This window comes from Semicossyphus pulcher, unplaced genomic scaffold (genome assembly GCF_022749685.1).
Source record: "Semicossyphus pulcher isolate SPU_LCO1_2020_fin unplaced genomic scaffold, fSemPul1.0.p SCAF_21, whole genome shotgun sequence".
Classification (NCBI taxonomy): Eukaryota; Metazoa; Chordata; class Actinopteri; order Labriformes; family Labridae; genus Semicossyphus; species Semicossyphus pulcher.
In genome coordinates this window covers 20,654,575-20,674,657 of record NW_027211695.1, presented here as the reverse complement: position 1 = coordinate 20,674,657, position 20,083 = coordinate 20,654,575, and the positions used below count along the sequence as shown (strand labels likewise).

The 20,083-nt window shown below is 44.0% G+C and overlaps 1 protein-coding gene across 1 annotated transcript; it reads left to right on the top strand.

Moving 5' to 3' along the window:
• The first annotated feature begins 5,787 nt into the window (after positions 1-5,787).
• LOC138600850 (alpha-2 adrenergic receptor) lies at positions 5,788-8,929 on the top strand. The gene has a single exon (XM_069672375.1). It carries the CDS (start codon positions 5,788-5,790, stop codon positions 7,087-7,089), a length of 1,302 nt encoding a protein of 433 aa, XP_069528476.1. The 3' UTR covers positions 7,090-8,929.
• The last annotated feature ends 11,154 nt before the right edge of the window (positions 8,930-20,083 follow it).

Here is a 20,083-nt window from a genome sequence, read left to right as displayed (position 1 = left end):
AATAATAACTCTCAAATAAATGTCCCGTTAGGGTTGTGAGGAGCGACAAAAGGCTTCACGCTGAGCTCTAACTTGGCCGGCTCTCCCCCCTCACAGTTCCAGGCGTCTGAAGTGAACAATGCGGCGCTCGCTCCACGGCAGAGCTTTGCGGACGCTGCGTTCATTCAGCTCTCGATTCTTGTGGCCAGTGGACGCTGCTCAGTCCTGCTGGAAAGAGGTGCGCTCTACCAGTGTGGTGGGAAAATCTCTCCTTTGTCTTTTTGAATAATTTGCGAGCAATTTGAGGTTCAGTATCTCGCCCAAGGACGCTTCCACATGTAGACTGGAGGGGCTGGGGATCAAACCGCCGACCTTCTGATTGGAGGCCGACCCACACACACACCTCTGAGTCACAGCCGCTGTTCAAAGAGCGCTGAGCAGTGACAGAGTACGTGGGTAAGAGAGAGAGAGAGAGAGAGAAGGGGGGATGAGTAACAGCAAAAGGCGATGTGCTTTTATTTTGAAAGTCTAAAAGAGGTTTGTTTCTAAAGATCAAATGGGGCCTTCAAAGGCTTCCTGTGGAGTTTCTGACATCGAGTAGCGCATTTCTATGGATGCGTCCCTGTTTCGTATCAACACACCACGACTGCCATGTATGTGGGTGATGCAGTACTCCTCCTGCCAATAGTCTCGCACTGTTCCACTCCTCTGGTGGAGGCTGCATGCCCACAATGTGCCACAAACGGAAGGGAAGGAAAGCTAGCAAGGAAACATGTTAACAGTCAGCTTTGCAGATGCTTTGTGAGGAGGGGAACACATTAAAAACAGTAAATAGAATATCAAAGACGACTCCCGTGGCAGTGAAGTAAAGTAAAGACAAGTGAGAGCAGACGAGAGGCGTCATTTCCCATCATCACTGAGCTCTTTAAACAAACAGGAATCATCCGCGGCGCGTGTCAGCTCGCAGCATCTTAAACCCTCAAGATCCTCCACCATCCTCTCACGCAGAAATCATGTGCAGCGAGGAGAAATGATCTGTTCCGTGCTCATTATTCGGCTCTGGATGTGCGGAGTGAACCCCGACCTGCAGGTGTCTGCTGCAGTACACTGGGAGGAGCTGCGAGGAGGCTGACGGAGGAAGGCTTCTGACTGGGAGGTCAGCGGTTCAGCTCTGTGAACGAGCTGTAAGGATGGTACTCAGACACAGTGAGTCATACCCTCTCAGCTCACTCTGTTACAGATACAGAAGGAGACACTGACAAGGCTAAGTTAATGTGCACAGCTGCCAAAAAGGGCATCAGCACAGCAGAACTAGATTACACTTAAATCATAGACTGTATAATTAAAGTCAGTGGTGCTACTGATGTCTTGTTGCTTCCAATTTTAAGGCCTACAGTTCGGCGTATCGGGAAAAAGTTCACTGAGGTAATGAAACAACTTTGAAGAAGGTTCATTTTCCCATCTGGTTCTATACAATCAGACAGTGGAGTCGCCCCCTGCTGGCCATTAAAAGGATGCAGGTTTAAGGCCACTGTTATGGCTGCTGCCGTTATTGTGTTTTGTCGTGTGTGCCCTCCTCTTTGACTGCCAGGTTGGAGCTTCCTGGTTAGAGCGATTGGCGGCCGGACCAGCCAATCAGAGGCATACAATTTCAGTGGCCATCTTTAAAAGCACAGCTCGTTCCCCAGTCGTGGCGCTGGGATTTGATCTGACCAGACCGCCGCTCTGTCTGTGCTCGGCTGCTTCGTTTGTGTTGTTTGTGTGACAATCTTTGCTTTGTCCTTTTCAGCCTCTTGCGTATTTTTTGTTAAAGTCATATGTTTCGACTGCTCGACTATTAATTTCAGGAGTGTTTTGTGTTTCAGATATTGTACTGAAATGTTGCCTTTGTTTAGTAGTCTTGTTTTGAGTAACTCTTTGGCTCTTGCTTTTTATATAGAGTCCTACCTGTGGAGTATTTTGGTTTATTAAAACTTGACCATTTTGTTACATAAATATCCCGTTACAAATTAAAACACCCGTTAACCTTTTTACATCTTGGTTTTTATGTTACTCCCTTCCCTACTGAGCCGGCTCGTAACAGCCACTCTTTTGAAACCAAGAGGCTACATCAGCTTCTTATATACAGCCTATGGTTGAAATGAAGTACATGGCTGGACTGTAGCCGTGTTCCAATTCAGGAGCTGCATCCTTTGAAGGATGTACTTCAAGGCCAATTGCATCACAGCGGCACATCAAAGGCTCCTTCAGATGCAAATGCGTCCTCCTTTTCCCGGGCCACAAAGAATCCATTGGGGGCGTCCTTCGCGGCGCAACGAGATTCATTGCGCGGCAATTCAAAGAAGATGGCGGCTGAGGACTCTCAAGCGTTTTCAAATGTAAAGGTTTCAACTCAGTGGAATAGCTCGCGATACAAACGTTAAAAATTTAAGTTACGTCACATTGGTTATGCTAGCTAGTTAGCCCACTAGCTACCTGTTGCTCAGTAGACCAGACCATCTTGTATCAGTTCAGCTTTCGCCGTCTACACAGGCTACGAACGACGAGACCGCGTCCTACAAAGAATGCAGCCCCTGAACTGAGACACAGCTTGTGTGTGGTCAGTGTGCTAAACGGTGGCAAAATGACTAAAGGGATAGTCAACGGTAGAGTCTATGTCTACTGTAAAGGGCTCTTATGAAAGCAGATTTTTATATAGTTAAAATTGAATTTCAACAGTCACACAGTCACAGTCGTCCTTAAAGTGTTGACAGTAAGTCGTCCTATGTGTTGTTGTACTTGTATTTGTTACATGTTGCTGCTCCCTGATTATTTGCTGAGCCCAAGTCTGATAGTGGACAATAAAGATCTGTTGAATTGTATCCCTCCAACAGGATCAGGCGAAGCTGGGCAGCTTTCTATTATTTGATAGCATTTGTCTCCTCCGAGTGCTTCTTGTAGCTGATGACTTTCACACAGGCTCTGTTCTCTCTGAGCCACCAGAAGCTCATTCAGTCTGAAGGATGTCAAAGTAACTCTTGAGCTTGTTGACTGTGGAGGCTTAGAGCTCTTTTCTGTTTTCAATCCCAGAAGTGAACGAGATCTTCTCAAGCCGGGAGTTCAATAACAAGAGGCGGAAAAGCCGAGCACCGGAGAGGAAGGCACCAAATCTTTTATTGGATTGTTAATGTTTCAAACGGTTCTGATTTAAAACTTTCCAACACCAAGAAGCTGAAAAAACAACCTTTCGAAGTTCTTTCTCCTCCTGTTGTCGGTTCTTTGTTCTCTGTTGAACCTTCCTGCTGTTAAATGACAGATTTTAAGTCTTTATGAAATATAAACAACAATTCCTTCTAATTTGATGGTGATGACATCATGTAATGAACAAATGAAGACGTCATGGTGAGAAGAATAACTTGATATGTAACGAGAAGGTATTTAATGACCTGTCGCCTGTAGGAATCTGGCACAACAGACCTAAAACATTATTTTTAATCATCTCCTGACGCTCGTCAGGATGTGGATTGTTTTACTGCTAAGTTGGTTCATTTTGAAAATGCTGACTGGATTCCTTCTCATACATTTTCACTGTTTTACTTTATTCGAAGCTAAGGCTCAACAAACGAACAGACCACATGTAACGTGTTCTGTTCTCTTCAACTGACCTCTGCCTCGTGGATGACCTTGGAGGAAATCTAAATATTTATGAATGATGACTATTCACTGAGTTTGGCAGGGGTCACAAAGAGGTCCTCCTTTAAAGAATCAACTCATCTAAAACCTATTCAAATATATGTATGTATGTATAAGTATATGTACGCACACTTTCAAGCCACAGTATTCAACTTCTTTACTATGTTCCTTCTATGAGTAGATCCACACACACTTTAGTCCTAATTTTGATGTATGTGGAGTGTGTGTGTGTGTGTGTGTATGTATGTGTGTGTATGTGTGTGTCTGTTCACTGTTAAACCTTTAAAGTGAAAGTGCTATATCTTTTCTCTTTCCTTTGACCTTATTGGCACCAGCATAAGCATTAGCTTTCCTTCCTGGAGCCCTCCATACATACTAGTGGTGGGGATTACAGGGTAAGTCATGATACGATACTGTTCGGTTCGATACTCTACGATATGATATGATACGATACGTTATGAGACAGTATGGTGCGATACGGTACGATACAATATGATACAAAACGATACGGTAGGGTACGATACTGTACGATACTGTACGGTGCGATATGGTGCGATACGGTGCGATACGGTGCGATACGGTGCGATACGGTGCGATACGATACAATGATACAAAACGATACGGTAGGGTACGATACTGTACGGTGCGATACGGTGCGATATGGTGCGATACAATACAAAACGATACGGTAGGGTACGATACGATATCATATGGTACTGTACGGTATGATACGATACAATATGAAATGGTACGATGCACGACATTTAGCCCACGATAACGACAATATCACGATACAGCAATTCAGTGATAATATATATATTGCCACACATTCATGTAATGATACATCACGGTACTCGATTCACTGAAGAATACAAAATGTCCCACAAAAGGCAAAGTGCAGCATTATTGTTTATTCTCTGCAATTTGGTGTCAGTTTCACAGAATTTGACACAAACTGAGATGAAACAATGTACGTTTGTTGTGTTTTCAGAACTATAGAACAACTGTAAAACAAACAGGACGTTGGATTTGGATTCATGTCATAAGCGCCACCACGAGGAGTCATGAAGTAGTGAGTGAGTAGGAGGAAAGGGGCTTAAGCCTCGATATACAGAGACGTTATAACATATCAGCTTATTCAGCCGAGGTCACAGAAAACACCTGTATATGCCGACGATGCAGCGCCTTATGTTAGAGGGAGAAAATAAGGCTAAACATGTGGGTGTGTGAGGGTGAGTAAGAAGAGGCGACACGCAGCAGACGGCTAATCCCTCTTCTACACCTGGTTTACACAGCGGTGTGTCTGACTGAGCCGCCAGAAACCCCAACAAGCCTCACATCTCCACTCTCTCACTGTCACTCCCCTCCCTCCCTCACTCTGAGCTGCTGCCAGGAACGCACACGGCTCCGTAACATGAAATGCTGCAGAACTCGGGTGTCTCTTCTCACATTTTTTTTACCTCAAATAGCCTGGAAACCTCTTTGCAGACAATGCTGAAGCTTACAGTAAAGCAGAGTTTATTGTGAGTGCAGCAATAGTGACCTCCAGTGAGATGTGGGTTTGTAAAAGGACACTACAAACACTGACTGCACTCACATGTCCAGGCTCGTCTCTCATATTGAGGCATGACATTTAGAAATGTAACATTTTTTGCCTAAATTTAATAAAAATAATGATGATTTGGGCTAAATTACAACCTTGTCCCACTAGCCTCATCATATTCCAACAATCTGATATAATGCTGTGTGCCGGGGGCGGGGCAGCAGTGGGGGAGTTTTATGAGAACAACACATGGGGCATCATTAGGAGCGCGAGCGCACCATGCTGAAGGAGGGAGAGCTGCGGCTGGACTCAAGTCCCGACAACCAGGAGACGCATGAGAAGACTGTCACAGCGCGCGTGGATGATTATTTGTATATATCAGTTTGTTATCTTGAGATAAACAAGATAAACAGGCTGCAATTAACACTCAAGGACTATTTTAAGGACTATTTTCTCGCGCGCACACCCATGCCGTCAGATTCGGTCGAGAAAATGCGCGTTTTTCATGGACTCTTCAGTCACTAAAGGGCTGAGTGTGACTTCATGCCAATATCCAACCACTCCTGGATATCCATAACGCGCACACAGCCGGGATGGATCCGTTCAACGCCACCGGAGTGGACGCGTTCACGGTCATCCACCTGAATTCCTCCTGGAGCGCGGACAGTGGATATTCTCTAGCAGCGATCGCAAGCATCGCAGCTCTTGTAAGTTTCCTCATCCTCTTCACGGTTGTTGGAAATATCCTGGTGGTGATCGCGGTGCTGACGAGCAGGGCGCTGAAAGCCCCGCAGAACCTCTTTCTGGTGTCTTTGGCCACCGCGGACATCCTGGTCGCCACTTTGGTGATGCCGTTTTCCCTCGCGAATGAGCTCATGGGCTACTGGTATTTTGGGAAAGTTTGGTGCGGTATCTACCTGGCTCTGGATGTTTTATTCTGCACTTCTTCTATTGTCCATCTGTGCGCAATAAGCCTGGACCGGTACTGGTCCGTTACGCAGGCTGTAGAGTACAACCTGAAGCGGACTCCTAAGCGCGTCAAGTGCATCATCGTGATTGTGTGGCTCATCTCTGCTTTCATCTCATCCCCACCTCTCTTATCTATAGACAGCAACAGCAACATCAGCTCCCTGCCTCAGTGCGAGCTCAATGATGACACCTGGTACATCCTCTCCTCCAGCATCGCCTCCTTCTTCGCCCCCTGCTTAATCATGATCCTGGTGTACATCAGAATCTACCAAGTGGCCAAAACCAGAACCAGAAGCATGTCGGGAAAAGAGCCCAGGCCAGATGGTGTCACACAAACTGAGAACGGACTGAGCAAAGCCAACTCCCCCTTCCATGGCGACAGAGAGAACGGTCACTGTCAGTGCCCGCCTACGCCCAGCCAACGCACAGTCACCATCGGGCCACAAACTGAGGACGGAGACATGGACGAGAGCTCCTCCTCGGAGGGCAAAGGTCACAAACCCCAGCGACAGGACTCCCAGAGAATAAAGAGACTCGCCCAGAAGAGAAGCTCCATCGCCAAACAATCCACCCGCGTCTCCAGAGTCAGCAACAAATCCATAGACCTGTTTGCCTCCAGGAGGAAACGACGCCGGAGCTCCATAGCCCGGAAAAAGGTCTCCCAAGCCCGGGAGAAGAGGTTTACATTCGTCCTGGCTGTGGTCATGGGGGTGTTTGTTGTGTGCTGGTTCCCCTTTTTCTTCAGCTACAGCCTGTACGGCGTGTGCAGGGACTCCTGTAAGATCCCCGACCCGCTCTTTAAATTCTTCTTCTGGATTGGCTACTGTAACAGCTCCCTGAACCCGGCCATCTACACCATCTTCAACAGAGACTTCAGACGCGCCTTCCAGAAGATTCTCTGCAAGTCGTGGAAAAAGTCATTTTAAGGTCTGACGCTGAACTGCTGCACCACCGAGACAATCTCAAAGGGAAATATCAAAGTGAATTTTTCTAAAACAGGAGCCAGTGTTGTCTATCGCTGTTACGTCTCATAGTCCTGTTGTGTTTCATGGCAGTCCACAACATAAACCACCTACTGGGTGTCTCTACACGCTTCAACACACTGTATGTTTCCATTTCAGGCTTTCCCAATCGGATAAGTGAGTGCCACTGTCCTTTTATACCTACTGAAGTGTGCTGTAACGCTTATAATGTCTTTAAACATACACAAAAGATACGCACATGGCCGTACTTACCTGCCAGGGGGGCCGAGGGCACATCCCAGCTCTGAGGCCACCCTTTACCCCCCTTTGGTTCCTCTCATTCTCTGTGCAATGTACAATTTCCCGATGATTTTTGAGCTGGAATTGGCCACAAGTTTGCATGCTAATTTGATTCTACGCAGTAATTTAGCATAATGCTACAGGTATTAGCACAGAATTGAGAAAGATAAGATTCGACACAGTGATCCTTTTCAAGACAGGTTGATATTTTGGGACAAAGGCTTACTCACTTTCTTGCCTCGATATACATGGGGAAATTGATACCACGATCATGCATATACAATATGTGTCACTGGATCAAGCAGTTGGTTAGCTTAGCTTAGCATAAAGCCTCAAGCGTGGCTGTCAGAAGGCAACAAAATCCACCTTGTAGCACCTTTCACACTCATGCTATATCTTATTTAACACAAACCATTCACTCTGAGTTATATGCCGGTCTTTGCCGTGACAACTTGCTAGGCAACCAGGGGAAACTCCATGAAGCAACTGGCCCTTTAAAATCAGAGATTAAACACATAAAATATAATGTTTTAATCGGAGAGTTTTAGGGGTATTATGAGGTGGATATTTGTATCATCAAACCAAGCTAGGCTAGCTGTTTTATGCTAAGCTAAGCTAACATTCCGCTAGCTTAAGCTATACTGTGATTTAACAGAAAGGAGAGTCTGGGCAAGAAAGCAAGTGTGTGTATTTCAAAAAACCGTCAAACTATTTTTCTAAGACTTTTAGAACCCGTCAGTGTCGCGCTTCAGTTCTGCATATCTGTGGACAGTTTTCAATTCAATTAGCACAGATCAGTTCACACGCAGTAGGCCGGGAGCCCCTGCAGCTCCGGGGGCAGCTGTCAACACAGCACAGATTGATAATCCTGCAAACGCACTTTTGCTTTCCAACATTTTCTGAATCTCTGCCTTCACATGAGCCCTCGTCACATGATTCAAGTATCGCAGAGTTATTAGCAGTTTAACCACATGGACTTCCCCCTAAACGAAACAGTTTTAAACACGAAACAAAGGAATTATTAGAAAGAAGTCAGAAAATGAAACCCATGACTTTTTGGATTAAATTTAACACTGTACTGTTTTTCTGTCTGCTTGCCACAGTGGGTTTTTTGTCTGAGCATCTCGGCTGTAAAAGTCCGTGGAAATGAAGGAATGACAAGTTATCACTGGATGCTCTCGGCGCATCAATGCCACCAAAGTGTCATCACGGTATTTCATAACACGCCCAATGAATGGCAAAGCACAACAGCTGACTTAGTCACCGCAGAGTCTGTGTTCGATCTCTGACTGCACTTTAAAGGTTGGAGACGCCTCTGAGAAGGGCTGACACTCATATAAGCTACATTACGACGCACAAAACAGGTCATTAATTTTTACAGTGGCCATTAACTACTGATGGATTTCATTTGCTTTTATTTTGACAGAAACTACCTCTCTGTTTGTTTTGTTGCTGTTTTCTGGATTTACATTTTGCAAAGTGCTTTACACGTTTCCTCTGCTCCTTAAGCTGTCTGCTGTCGTGCAAAAATAAAAGATTAACAAGACTTACATGTGAGCTTCTTGGTGCGGCCGTATGGAGGCCACACGGTCAACGCACTCTTAGTTAGAAATACACAGTGATGGGTCCAATCTGCTGATCATGACGTTTCTTTGCTTTGATACATTAGCGGCTGCAGAACAATCAATTACAGTGCAAATGAAGCACCTTCCATCAAATTAAAATTGCAAAGCCAATGAGGTGACACATCTGGTTTCATTTTCGTGCAGCGTCGGAGTAAACAGCGTCTTCATTTGGTGGAAAAATCTAACAAAATTGCTCATTATCCGTCTCGTTCATGGGCCAGTTAAAGTTGGCTTAATTTGAAGTCCAAACAATATGAAACTCTTTGTGGTGCAAAACCAACGGGGTCAGAATAAAGGGCAACCCTCAGTCCCTCTTACACCAAACCCCTGTTATTTTTCCTCCCACTTCTCTGCTGCCGAGCGCGAGCAGCCAAATTAATTTCTAGCGTGTTCCATCTGCTGTTAGTAGAAGAGAAGAACACACTGTTTAATGATTGAATCAAGAGATTAAACAGGTAGGTGTAAAGCAGCTGATGGAAAACAGCAGGCGCATATCTCGATGTCAGCGCCATGTGCGTGCTTCGTTTACCCAAACTGTTCCTACAGGCTGTACGTTGTTTTTCTCAAGGTGTCACTTTCTGTTCAATTTGTGCTAAATCTCTGTCTTTTAACAAAGCTCAAGGTTTTCTTCATAAGGTCAAAGAGGGATTCACTGCTCTCTGACAGATTTACAGTCTGGGTGAGGACAGCGTCTTCTTCGCTGGGAGAAATAAAATGTATTTGTTGGTACATTAACCCTTTAAGCTCTCGGGAGTCAGGGAACAAACACGGGTTTATAAGGGTTTGTAGTGACTCAACGCTGGCTTTGCAAGGTGCTGAGATTTTATGGCTTTCAGAACTCACCAGGCTGAACTGTGAAAAGTAAGCGCTGAGGGAGTAACTCAGCCGAGTCAGAGGGAAACAGTTTCCTCTTTAGGAAGAAAGTTTGGTTAAAGTTTCATGAGGCATTTTACCTGACCAGTACTCAACCGAACACACAGCAACTCAATTGACCCTTCGCTAAGTCCCGCCCCCCTTGGTTACTGTTGCTACGCCTGTCAAGCTTTTAGTTATGACTCCCTCTAACTTTCATTAGCCCATTGCTAGTGATCCCACTTTTTCATTTGTTGTTAGCATATTGCTCACATATCGTGGGCGTTGATCCAGACACTGGATCTGGATTAATAATCCTTAATATTCAACCGTCTTTGTTTGCTAACATGCTAACCTAGCCAAGTTAGTTAGCTTCTTGGCTTGGAGCAAACACAGGAGTTTGTGTTGATCTTCGATGGATTAAGCTGCGAGTGCGGTCATCCACCATTTATAATCCATGTCCGACATCTCCTCTCGAGTTTTTGCCGATGGAAAAGCTAAAAATATGACACCCCTCTCTAAACGTTAAGAAAATCTGCTGTCGGACTTGCAGATTCCTAAGCACACTGTTACGGCATCTGAAAGCTTGACAGGCCTCCCGTGCCTAGTTACGGTTGCTATCGTAGGATTGGACATTGGACGTTCAAGGGAAGGGTCAGTTGGTTCTGCTGTCTGACCGTTTTAAGCTAGCGCTGTGTCTCTAATGGCCACTGGATGGCTTTTAAAACTGCAGTTAATTCTTACAGTACTGGACAACTCTGTGATTTGGGTCACATTTGGAACTGCCCGAAGTTTGATGAGAGACTTTACGCATCACTCATCCAACAGAAGTAATGGCTGTTAATCTAAGGTGACGATCTAAGTGCAAGTTGTCAACACAACATTAACATGTATTCTCATTGTAAAGTCCAATAACAGGCTAATTAGCAGCTAAATGCTCCACTGTTAGCTCACAAGCTAGTCACAAATCTTATCCGTCTGCTGTTTTATTGGTAGTGCACTGTAAAGTGTTTTTTTTCACAGACTATACGTAGATGACTACTGCTTCTATAGATGCAGTCGCTGAGAGCAGCCGAATTAACCAAAACAATAAGCTAAAGATGCTAAATAGCTCCCAGAGAGTTAAGCGCAATTGCAGGTGATCGTTTTCTGTTGGAAACAACGTTCACATTTATTGTTTGTTTCCATTGGTGCAGCTTTAATGTTACTTCTAACTATGAGCAAAAGGAAGAATGAATTATTTGAGTTATGAGCTGAATACTTTCTAACTCCACTGTGGTGTTACATTGCTTCCACAAAATCTGCCTCCATTGTTAGGTCTGAACTGCTACAGCTCAGCTGAGTCTTTAAAGTTAATCCACTGCAAATTGATGAAATTCAGAATATTTCCATAAAGAGAGGGATGTTTGCTTCATGGAGCGCGCCTCGAGCTATCTCAGGTTTCACGCTCGTCCTTCACAGGCTCGACCGTGTAGCCCAAATTACTTTTTTATGGCTTCAGACGACCGACAAGATGGTGCAGAGGAAAAGCCAACTAGAGACTTTAAAAATCCCTTCAGAAGAGGGAAATAGATGTGGCAACTGTGGCACCAACAAAAGGCTCTTCGTACATGTGCATCTGTCCTTTAAAAGTAGAAATAAGTCACAAAAACGTTATGCTTCTTACGTTTTTGTAATCAAAATTGTACATAAAGATTCTCCATGATTTCCATTATGCAGATGACGCCGTCCTCTTTGTACGGAAATGTACGGAGGGTCCAGGTCGAGTGTTTTTCAAATGCTTTCCACAGCCACTTCTGCTCTCCTCGGTGTACTTTGGTCAAAAGCAGATGAAGTTTCTCGTGTCATCGTTAGACTCTGTGAAAGATGAAAGGCCTCAGAGTGTTGTGGCTAAGGCACCGCCACACCTGACTGGCTTTAATTTTCAGCCACACATCAGACATCCTGGCAGGGAGGAAGTATGAGCCAGCTACCATGAGATTGCAACAGCGCTCCCATCCCAGAAGAGCTATTTGGCGGCTGAGCCCTTGAAAATAAAGTTTAAACAAAATCTATGTGTTTACCTGTGAAAACCAGTTTCCCTGGGATTATTCACTTTCTGAGGCATGGATGCCTTTAAAGCACAAGTACACACTTGATTTAAGAATCCATACACAGCTCTCTGAAAGAGAGCTTTGTGGGAGAGAGGATGCACCAAGCTTGGACACGTCTCATGTCTTATAAACTGCTTGGCTTATTATTCGACTTTTGATTAGTATTTGATGTAATGCAGTGGAGTTTGCTGACCCAGCATCAACGCATTGTGACTCCTAGATCTACATCTCAAAGTGTGATGTATTATCCTATCTGTGGACTGTGGCCAGTCATCCATCACAGTGTAGCTGTCACACATAATGATGGAGAGCAGCTCGGACGCCAACCCTCTCACAGCTTAGTTTACTATTTTTTTTGCCGGAGTAGAAAGCCGTCTGGACGTCTGAACAGCTCAGATGTGACAAAGTGTGAATGACTCAACTTATAAAATACCTTCCTCAGATTCTCTCTTACAAACACGAGGCTTTAAAACACACCCATTAAAATCTGAATACTTTGACTGTGTTGTTTCAACCTCCAGAACCTGCGTCCTCATATGTGGACATCACATTTGGGGTTAGCTACATGTTATACTTCACTTTGCTCAGCTCTGACCTGTTCGTGGACACTTGATGTGCCATCTAGTGAGAGCGAAAGCACAACACACTCCATGTCACATTCACCCTCTCACACACATTCACATGCTAATCTAGTATGTAAGGCCACTAATCAGCTAATCACTGACACACTGCAGCTACGGGAGCAATTTCAGGACACCTCGATTGTAGACTGGAGGAGCTACCTTCTGATTGGACGGGCGTCCCGCTCTACCTCTGAGCCACATTATCCAATTCTTTGGTTGAAGCTATTTTATTTATGCTTACTAATGCTTGTTATTTGATATCCATAAACCCTGGAGGACTTGGGGATCAAACCACCAACCTTCCAGTGGAGGGCAACCCGCTCTACCTCTGAGCCACATTATCTAATTTTTTGGTTGAAGCTAGCTTATTTTTGCTTATTAATGCTTCTAGTTTGATATCCAACACCATTTTAGCATTAGCATAAAGCTACAAAGCTGCTAATCAGGGACCACTCCATTAAGGGGGTTTTGGTCATGTCAAGTAAAAGGGTAAAATAGTAAGAAAGAATATCTTGAGATGATTTTGGAAGAAATCAACAGCTTACAAGAGAATCAATACGTCCTGCTGTGGTTCTTTGTTATTATTTTAAATTCTAGTTTTATAGATTTCGAGGGCATAATTCTCCATCGCGAGCAGAAAGAGGCTGAACGCAGGATTTGGAAACAACCCTGAGGGAAGAATTAAGTTAAAGCATCATTTTATTGTTGTGCTTTGCTGAATGTGTAAATACATAAAGTCATGATTCGTTAGGTAACCAATAACTACAGCTGTTAAATAAATAGTGGAGTAAAAGGTACAATACGTTCCACTTACCTAACAGAAGCTTATTTATGTGCACACGGAGGCTGCGCTGGTTTATTATCTTGTGTTCATGAGGAACAGCAGCTTTCACTGAGACACAGAAGAACAGGCGGGCCCTTAAAACACCCTATAAGTCACTTTTATCGCCGCGTTTGCCACAGCGAGCTCGTCCAGCCTCGGGGCAGACAAACAGCATGGCTGAGGTTGACTCTTCTGCATCACGAAGTCTAATGCAAAGCCGCTTACAGCTGTTCAAACCCCGTCATGTCTAATCTGCTATTTTTCCAGGGAAACTCATTCCAACAATGTGGCAAGGCCATTTGTACAAATCAAATTCATTCTGATAATCAGAGCCTGGAGCGCAGAGCCTGAGGCGCAGTGTGAATGTAGTGATAATAACTCGGGCATGGAAACCAAGATGGCATTTGTTATCTCATAATGGTGCAAAGGTTGTGCTTTTACACGTGATAATGACTGGATAATGTAAACAACAAGGAACAGTAAGTAGACATATGCGTGTGTGTTGTGTTCGTGCTGTTATCATTCATAGGTTTGACCTATAGCTCCAATAACACAAACAAACTAAAAGCCCATTGTTGGACTCAACAACTCATTCATAAGCAAAATGTCCTCAAGCCTAAGACGACATATTCATTAGCTACAGCTGCCAGTTCACCATTACCCAGTCTGTTCTACAACCCCTGGCTCATTAAGTCCATGCCTCTGAGACTGCGAGCTGTTATAAAAGCCAGAGGTGGTGCAACAAAGTACTAGTGGTGTGTTGAAGTGTTCTTTTGTTGTTGTTGTTTTTTCATGATTCCATAATTTTTTCCTCAGAATTGAGTGATTCCATAATTTTTTCCCTCTGCTTGGTCTAAAGAAGTAACTGTTACTGACTACCGCATTTTTTTTTCTTGATTTCTTTTAGTGTTTCTTAAAGCCAGAGAGTTGCCATTTGAAATGACTTTAGTTTTGTGTCATGTCTGTGATCTGCTTTTTTTCTAAAAAATTAAACAACTGAATGAACATCCTCCGAGACTGGTGATTCCATAATTTTTGCCAGGGGTTGTAATAAACCACTAACTATTAAGCTGTTTCACATTTTAAGACATATATATATATATATAAATATTACATATATATAATATTATTATATATGTGTTACAATGTTGGACAAAACGTGGGTGAAGTTTCAGATCTATAGGTAAAAGTATGTTGGAGTAATCCCCAGGCTTCTCAGCGCAATCTGCAGGCTCAGACAGTTTTTTCTACACGCTGCACTTTGTGATGTCACAAAGGCTTCAGAGAGCTGGCCAATCAGAAGAAAGCTGGCTTGTAGGGGCGGGGTTTCTTAATGGGACAAAGCTGACTGAGGCGTTTCAGGCAGAGGCTGTATGAGGGCCCGCACAGAGCACCAGTGTGAGAAAAATGAGTTTTTTTAACTGTAAATTATGCTAAGCTACTTCACAGCTATCACAGAGTGAGATATGAAGCTTGAAATTAGCATAATACCCCACCTTTAAAGCTGCATCTGGTGTTTTTTGGCCACTAGGGGGCAGCAGAAACCGTCTCTGCTGTCATATTAACTTCATTCAGAGTGTTCCTACAAACTTTGTCTGTAGCTTGATTTTAGGAGCTTTAAACCTTTACAATTTCTATATTCTAGCATCAAAAAACATCCTGTGTTGTTTGTTAAAATGTCCCTCTTACGTAAGTCTCTTAGAGCTTTCTAAATAGAGGAATCACCAACAAGACAAAGGTGTCTGACTGGCTGATAGCCAACATATTAAGGAGTTTAAAGTGGGAAATAGGATGGATGCCATCAGTTCCATCTGTGCTGTTAGCCGCTGTAAAGAAAGTGGACCAGATCACTTCGTGCACAGCCTTGAAATCAACTGATGCCTTTTGTACCTGCTGTCAATTAAACTGTTGTAGGCTGTACCTTATAGGCCTACAGCAACACTTAAACACGTGTAACATGAATTTCTAGGTGTTTTTCTGCACCAAACACTTCGACTTTACAGAATCTTCAAAGGAAACAACAACATCGCCCCAGGGGAGAGATGAAGACGGTTATAAAGTCACTAAACTAAATTCAACCTGCACCCTTAAATCGGCTCACAAAGTCTGACAACATTCGCTTTATTACCACTTCAGTCTGGTTTCAGGCGATGCACTTTTAGATCAGGTCGGTATAATTAAGTTAGCTGTAAGTCTACAGCTGTAGTTTGAGTATATTTGTCAGTAAGGCAATAACTTGCTTTTCTAAAATATCCTCTTTTCAAAACTGTCTGCAAAATGCACAAGGAGAGCTTAGCTGGAGGATTTCAAGCAGCTGAAAATAAGTCTCAATATCATCCGTAGTGTCAGTGAAATGATCGTCTCTGTCCTCAGACGTCCTCGGCTGAATGATTATTGTACTTAAGAGTCAAAGCAAGAACAGTGTCAGAGGCAAACTCTCGAGTGTAAGGAGGCTCACCATTGTTGGACCTCTCTCCCAAGGACACGGGGGCTGTAACATGCACTTCAGCAAATATGTATCTCACTGATATCACACTGTCAGCATGATGATGGGCGGGGGAAAAAAAGGGTTGAAAGTTGCAGGAGAACCAGAGATACGTTTTTGCTAATCCCACAGGGAAACCTACATTACCCATATGCAAAGCGAGCATGCTAACGTTTGCTAATTAGCATGAAAAGCACATTCAGGTTTGGGTCATAAACCAAAGTATTATTCAAGTATTGTTCTGGGTAGAAAACAGACTGTTTAAAAAGATGGACGACCTGACAGCTCCCTAAAAGTGAAGCCAAACCCTCTCTGTCGCCCCCTGCTGACTGGCTGCAGTATAGATCATAAAGCCTGCCTCCTCCATGTTAACAGATGGGACATGAGTCAAACTATATAAATAAAAATATATATCAAACATGGTTTCTGTCATTATAGTTAGTTATCATGCTGATTGATGTGTTTACCCCAGGGTCTGGTCATCATGCTAAGCTATAACCCCTGATTGTATTGAAGAGTACAGTTGTATGCTTTATTGTAAAAAGAGAAAAAGCTTCAATTTATCCATTTAGAAATGATGAAACCGGTTCGCTCTTGTGCTTTCTTGTTGGGAGAAATACGAGAAGATTGATATCACACTTATAGGTCTTATAAAAATGAAGATACAACCAGGAGTTAGCCTAGCTTAGCATAATAACTGGGCACAGGGGGGAAACAGCTAGCCTGGCCAAAAGTCCACTTACAAGCACCTCCAAAAATGACAATGTGTGTTTCGTCTGCATGAATGGTGTTCATTTTTGTGACAAGTTTATTTTTAATTAGTTATCTGATGCTGTAAAAATTATGATTGACAGCTCTGTTGACAAATACGGCTCCTGCAGCTGATTTGTTCCAGATTAGCAGCAAGAGGAGACGTGACTAAAACAATCACTACAGTCACTGAAGTTTCTGTGAGTGTCTGCTTCAGACTAAGACAAGAGGCTGTTCTGCTGTGAAACACGCCGACGTGCTGTTTTTTTTTTAAAGTTAAATGTGTGTTTTGGTTAGCAGAAGGGGCGGGACTTCAGTACCGCGGCTCCCCCAGCCGATCTCTACTGTGCAGACTCTGGATACAAATGCTCAAGATGGCAGCGCCCAATTCTTGGGGTGGGAGGAGGCGGAGGTTGTCCATCTTTTTAAACAGTCGTTGGTAAATAAGTGTAATTTTGACTGTTTTCAAGTAAAAACATTTGAAGTCTGGCGTCTAGTCTCTTTCTTATGTTGGTTTGCACTGCAGAAAAAAACGTCGCATGACCCCATTTGACGAGCCAGTTATGAAGTGCAGAGGTGTATTGTGCCATTTCTAGTGTTTGATGAGGAGAGAAAAGGGAGGCAGATGAGAGAATTTAACAATGCCCTTCAATGTCAGCTCCTTTAGTCTCTAACAGCTTTCACAACGGCCTTACAAGACTGTGACACGACTTCTCTTTCATGCTTGGCGAGATGAGTCGCGGTGGCCTCCATCAGGGGAGACACCTCTGTGCAACAAAGTGTTTGAAAGGCGTTTATGCTCCTGCCAGGCCGCTTTCTCTCTGTCAGCCACACAGACTTTGGATTTCAGACACGGCATCGTTCAGAGGGAGGCGAATAAACAAAAAAGGAGACGCAAGGTCGGAAATCAGCTGCAAGAATTATTGATATCCAAGATGTGCCCGTCGGCCGCTCTCTGCATTAATGCGAGGTCGCCTCGGTTCAGGCCTGAGATGTTCATTAATGGAGAGCCTCGCGCCTCATGCAGCACCACACAGCGTCTGAGTGTTCATCTTCCATTAAGAGTTATTGCTGCTGACACGACGGCTCCACCCTTAATTGAATATCGCGTTGTAATTTACAGGCTGGGGCTTCTGGGAAATCAGCAGCGCCTTGTATGATGATATTACAAGTTTGTGGGTTAAAACTCAATCAAAACTTATTTTTACTCATTTCTAGACGTTTTCTTTTCAGCCATAAGAGATCACTCAATTTCTCCTGCTTCAATCTACAGAAAAAACACTCAACGGACGTCAGCAGAGGAAGAGAATCTGAGCCGTACCCGGTATAAAACGCAGCTGTCGTCAGTAAGGTCGTGTTTATCATTCACCCGCTACCGTTTATGATTTAACCCTGATTCTCTTCCAGCAAACGCGCCTCGCTCAAAACACCAGGAAGTGACAGTAAACAACACAATATATTTCCCTCAGAGTCACTTTCAGCGCCATCCTTCACAGGGTTATCACCTTGATGAGATTACGCGTTCGATCTGTCTGTGAGATGTAAACAGTATTTATTTATAGTGGTAACAGCAGCACTCAGGTTGATTTAGTAGATTATACAAAGAAAAACACGTACAGTAAGTACAACTGGATTACTGGATCACGTAAGCAATGAACAAAAATAATAACGGGGACTACAACAACTAGAATATACTTTTTTTTTGGTCCCTTTAGTTCAGGCAGATTTCCATCCGACCTGATCCAGGTCAGACCAATCATATCCATTCATCTAACACTGGGCGGGTTTGAGTGGGATATTTGTAAACAACCGGACGGTTAGTGTTCCAAACAACTCGTATTTATGTCATACCAAACCTCTGTGTATCATGTTGAACTAGAAGCTATATAAATTGGATGTGGCGCTAGCTAACAAGCTGAGTAGCCTACTACTATATATCGTGCTTTCCTGCCCTGTTCAGTTGTGACCTACGGAGGTTTTATGACCTGCTTTGTTGATAAGGGCTCTTTGGAAATCAAACCCATCATTGGGTGAACTTTGACTCCATGAAAACACTGAAAATAAATGCCAAATTTGGTTCAGCCGTCTGATGTTGGTCAGTAAACTTTCCATTTAAATGGAAATGATAAATGGACTCTACCTTTATTGCGCTTTTCAAGTCGTCCGACCTCGTCACTTTCATACCCTGATGGCAAAGGCCTGAGTGCCGATGGCTATGTCTTCTGGAGCAAGTTGGGGTTCAGAGTCTTGCCCAAGGACACTTCAACATGCCACTGTAGCAGTCAGGGATCGAACCCCCCAACCTTCTAATCGAGAGACGGCCAACTCTACCACTGAGCCCCACGTGGCTACGTATTTAGCCTACTGAAAGGAAGTTCTGAAGCCACCTTTTTGACAAGCTTTGCATCCATGTAACTGCATGTTACAGGACACTGTGTCCGTACAGTCGCACCAAGAATTCTTCTCTTACCAAAACAATTTAAAGGCCTAAGGGTTAAAAATCATGGGTCTTCAAAAGGTCTTGAGCTTCCAAAAACAGATGCAAGAGTTGACCAAATACAACACAGAGAGACACTGGAAGCATAAAGTCAGAAAGTAAAAAACTGGGAGGTTCGGGAAAAGCTTAATGTAATTATATCGAGTGTGGGACAAAACATCATAGAAGCCAGAGGGCTACTGCGATATAAAGTAATACCCAGATATCATTGGACACCAACTAGACTTTGAAAGATGGGAATGGTTGATAGCTATAACATCATGGTCCCATCTAGGCCCCCTTTTGCCGCCAAAAGAGCCCCAACTCGTCAGAGGTCAAGGCATGGACTCCACAAGACCTCTGAAGGTGTGCTGAGGTATCTGGCACCAAGACGTCAGCAGCAGATCCTGTAAGTTGTGAGGTGGGGCCTTCATGGATCGGACTTTGTGCAGCACATCCCACAGACGCTCCACTGAGTATGAGATCTGGAGAATTTGGAGGCAGAGTCAATACCTTGAACTCGTCGTGTTCCTCAAACTGTTCCTGAACCGCTGCCATTAGGGAACACCGCATCCATAAAGGGGTGGACTTGGTCTGCGACAATGTTTAGGTAGGTGGTCGAAGTAACATTCACATGAACGGCAGGACCCAAGGTTTCCCAACAGAACACTGGCCAAAGCATCACACTGCCGCCACCGGCTTGCCTTCACCCCAGAGTGTCTTCCCCAGGTTGGCAACGTATGCGCACCTGGCCATTCACGTGATTCTTCAGACCAGGCCACCACCACCATGTGCCCGCTGTAGACGCCTTTTTCATGTCTATGGTTGTATTTTATGTTAAGAATTGCACCAAAGCTAAATCAGCACTCAAAGAGGGCATCTCACTGTGAGAATATACTACAGATTAAGATGAAGACATCCTCGTGTGTTC

What these genes read in the sequence shown, in the direction of transcription:
- LOC138600850 (XM_069672375.1), top strand. Translation starts at nt 5,788, where the DNA reads ATGGATCCGTTCAACGCCACCGGAGTGGACGCGTTCACGGTCATCCAC.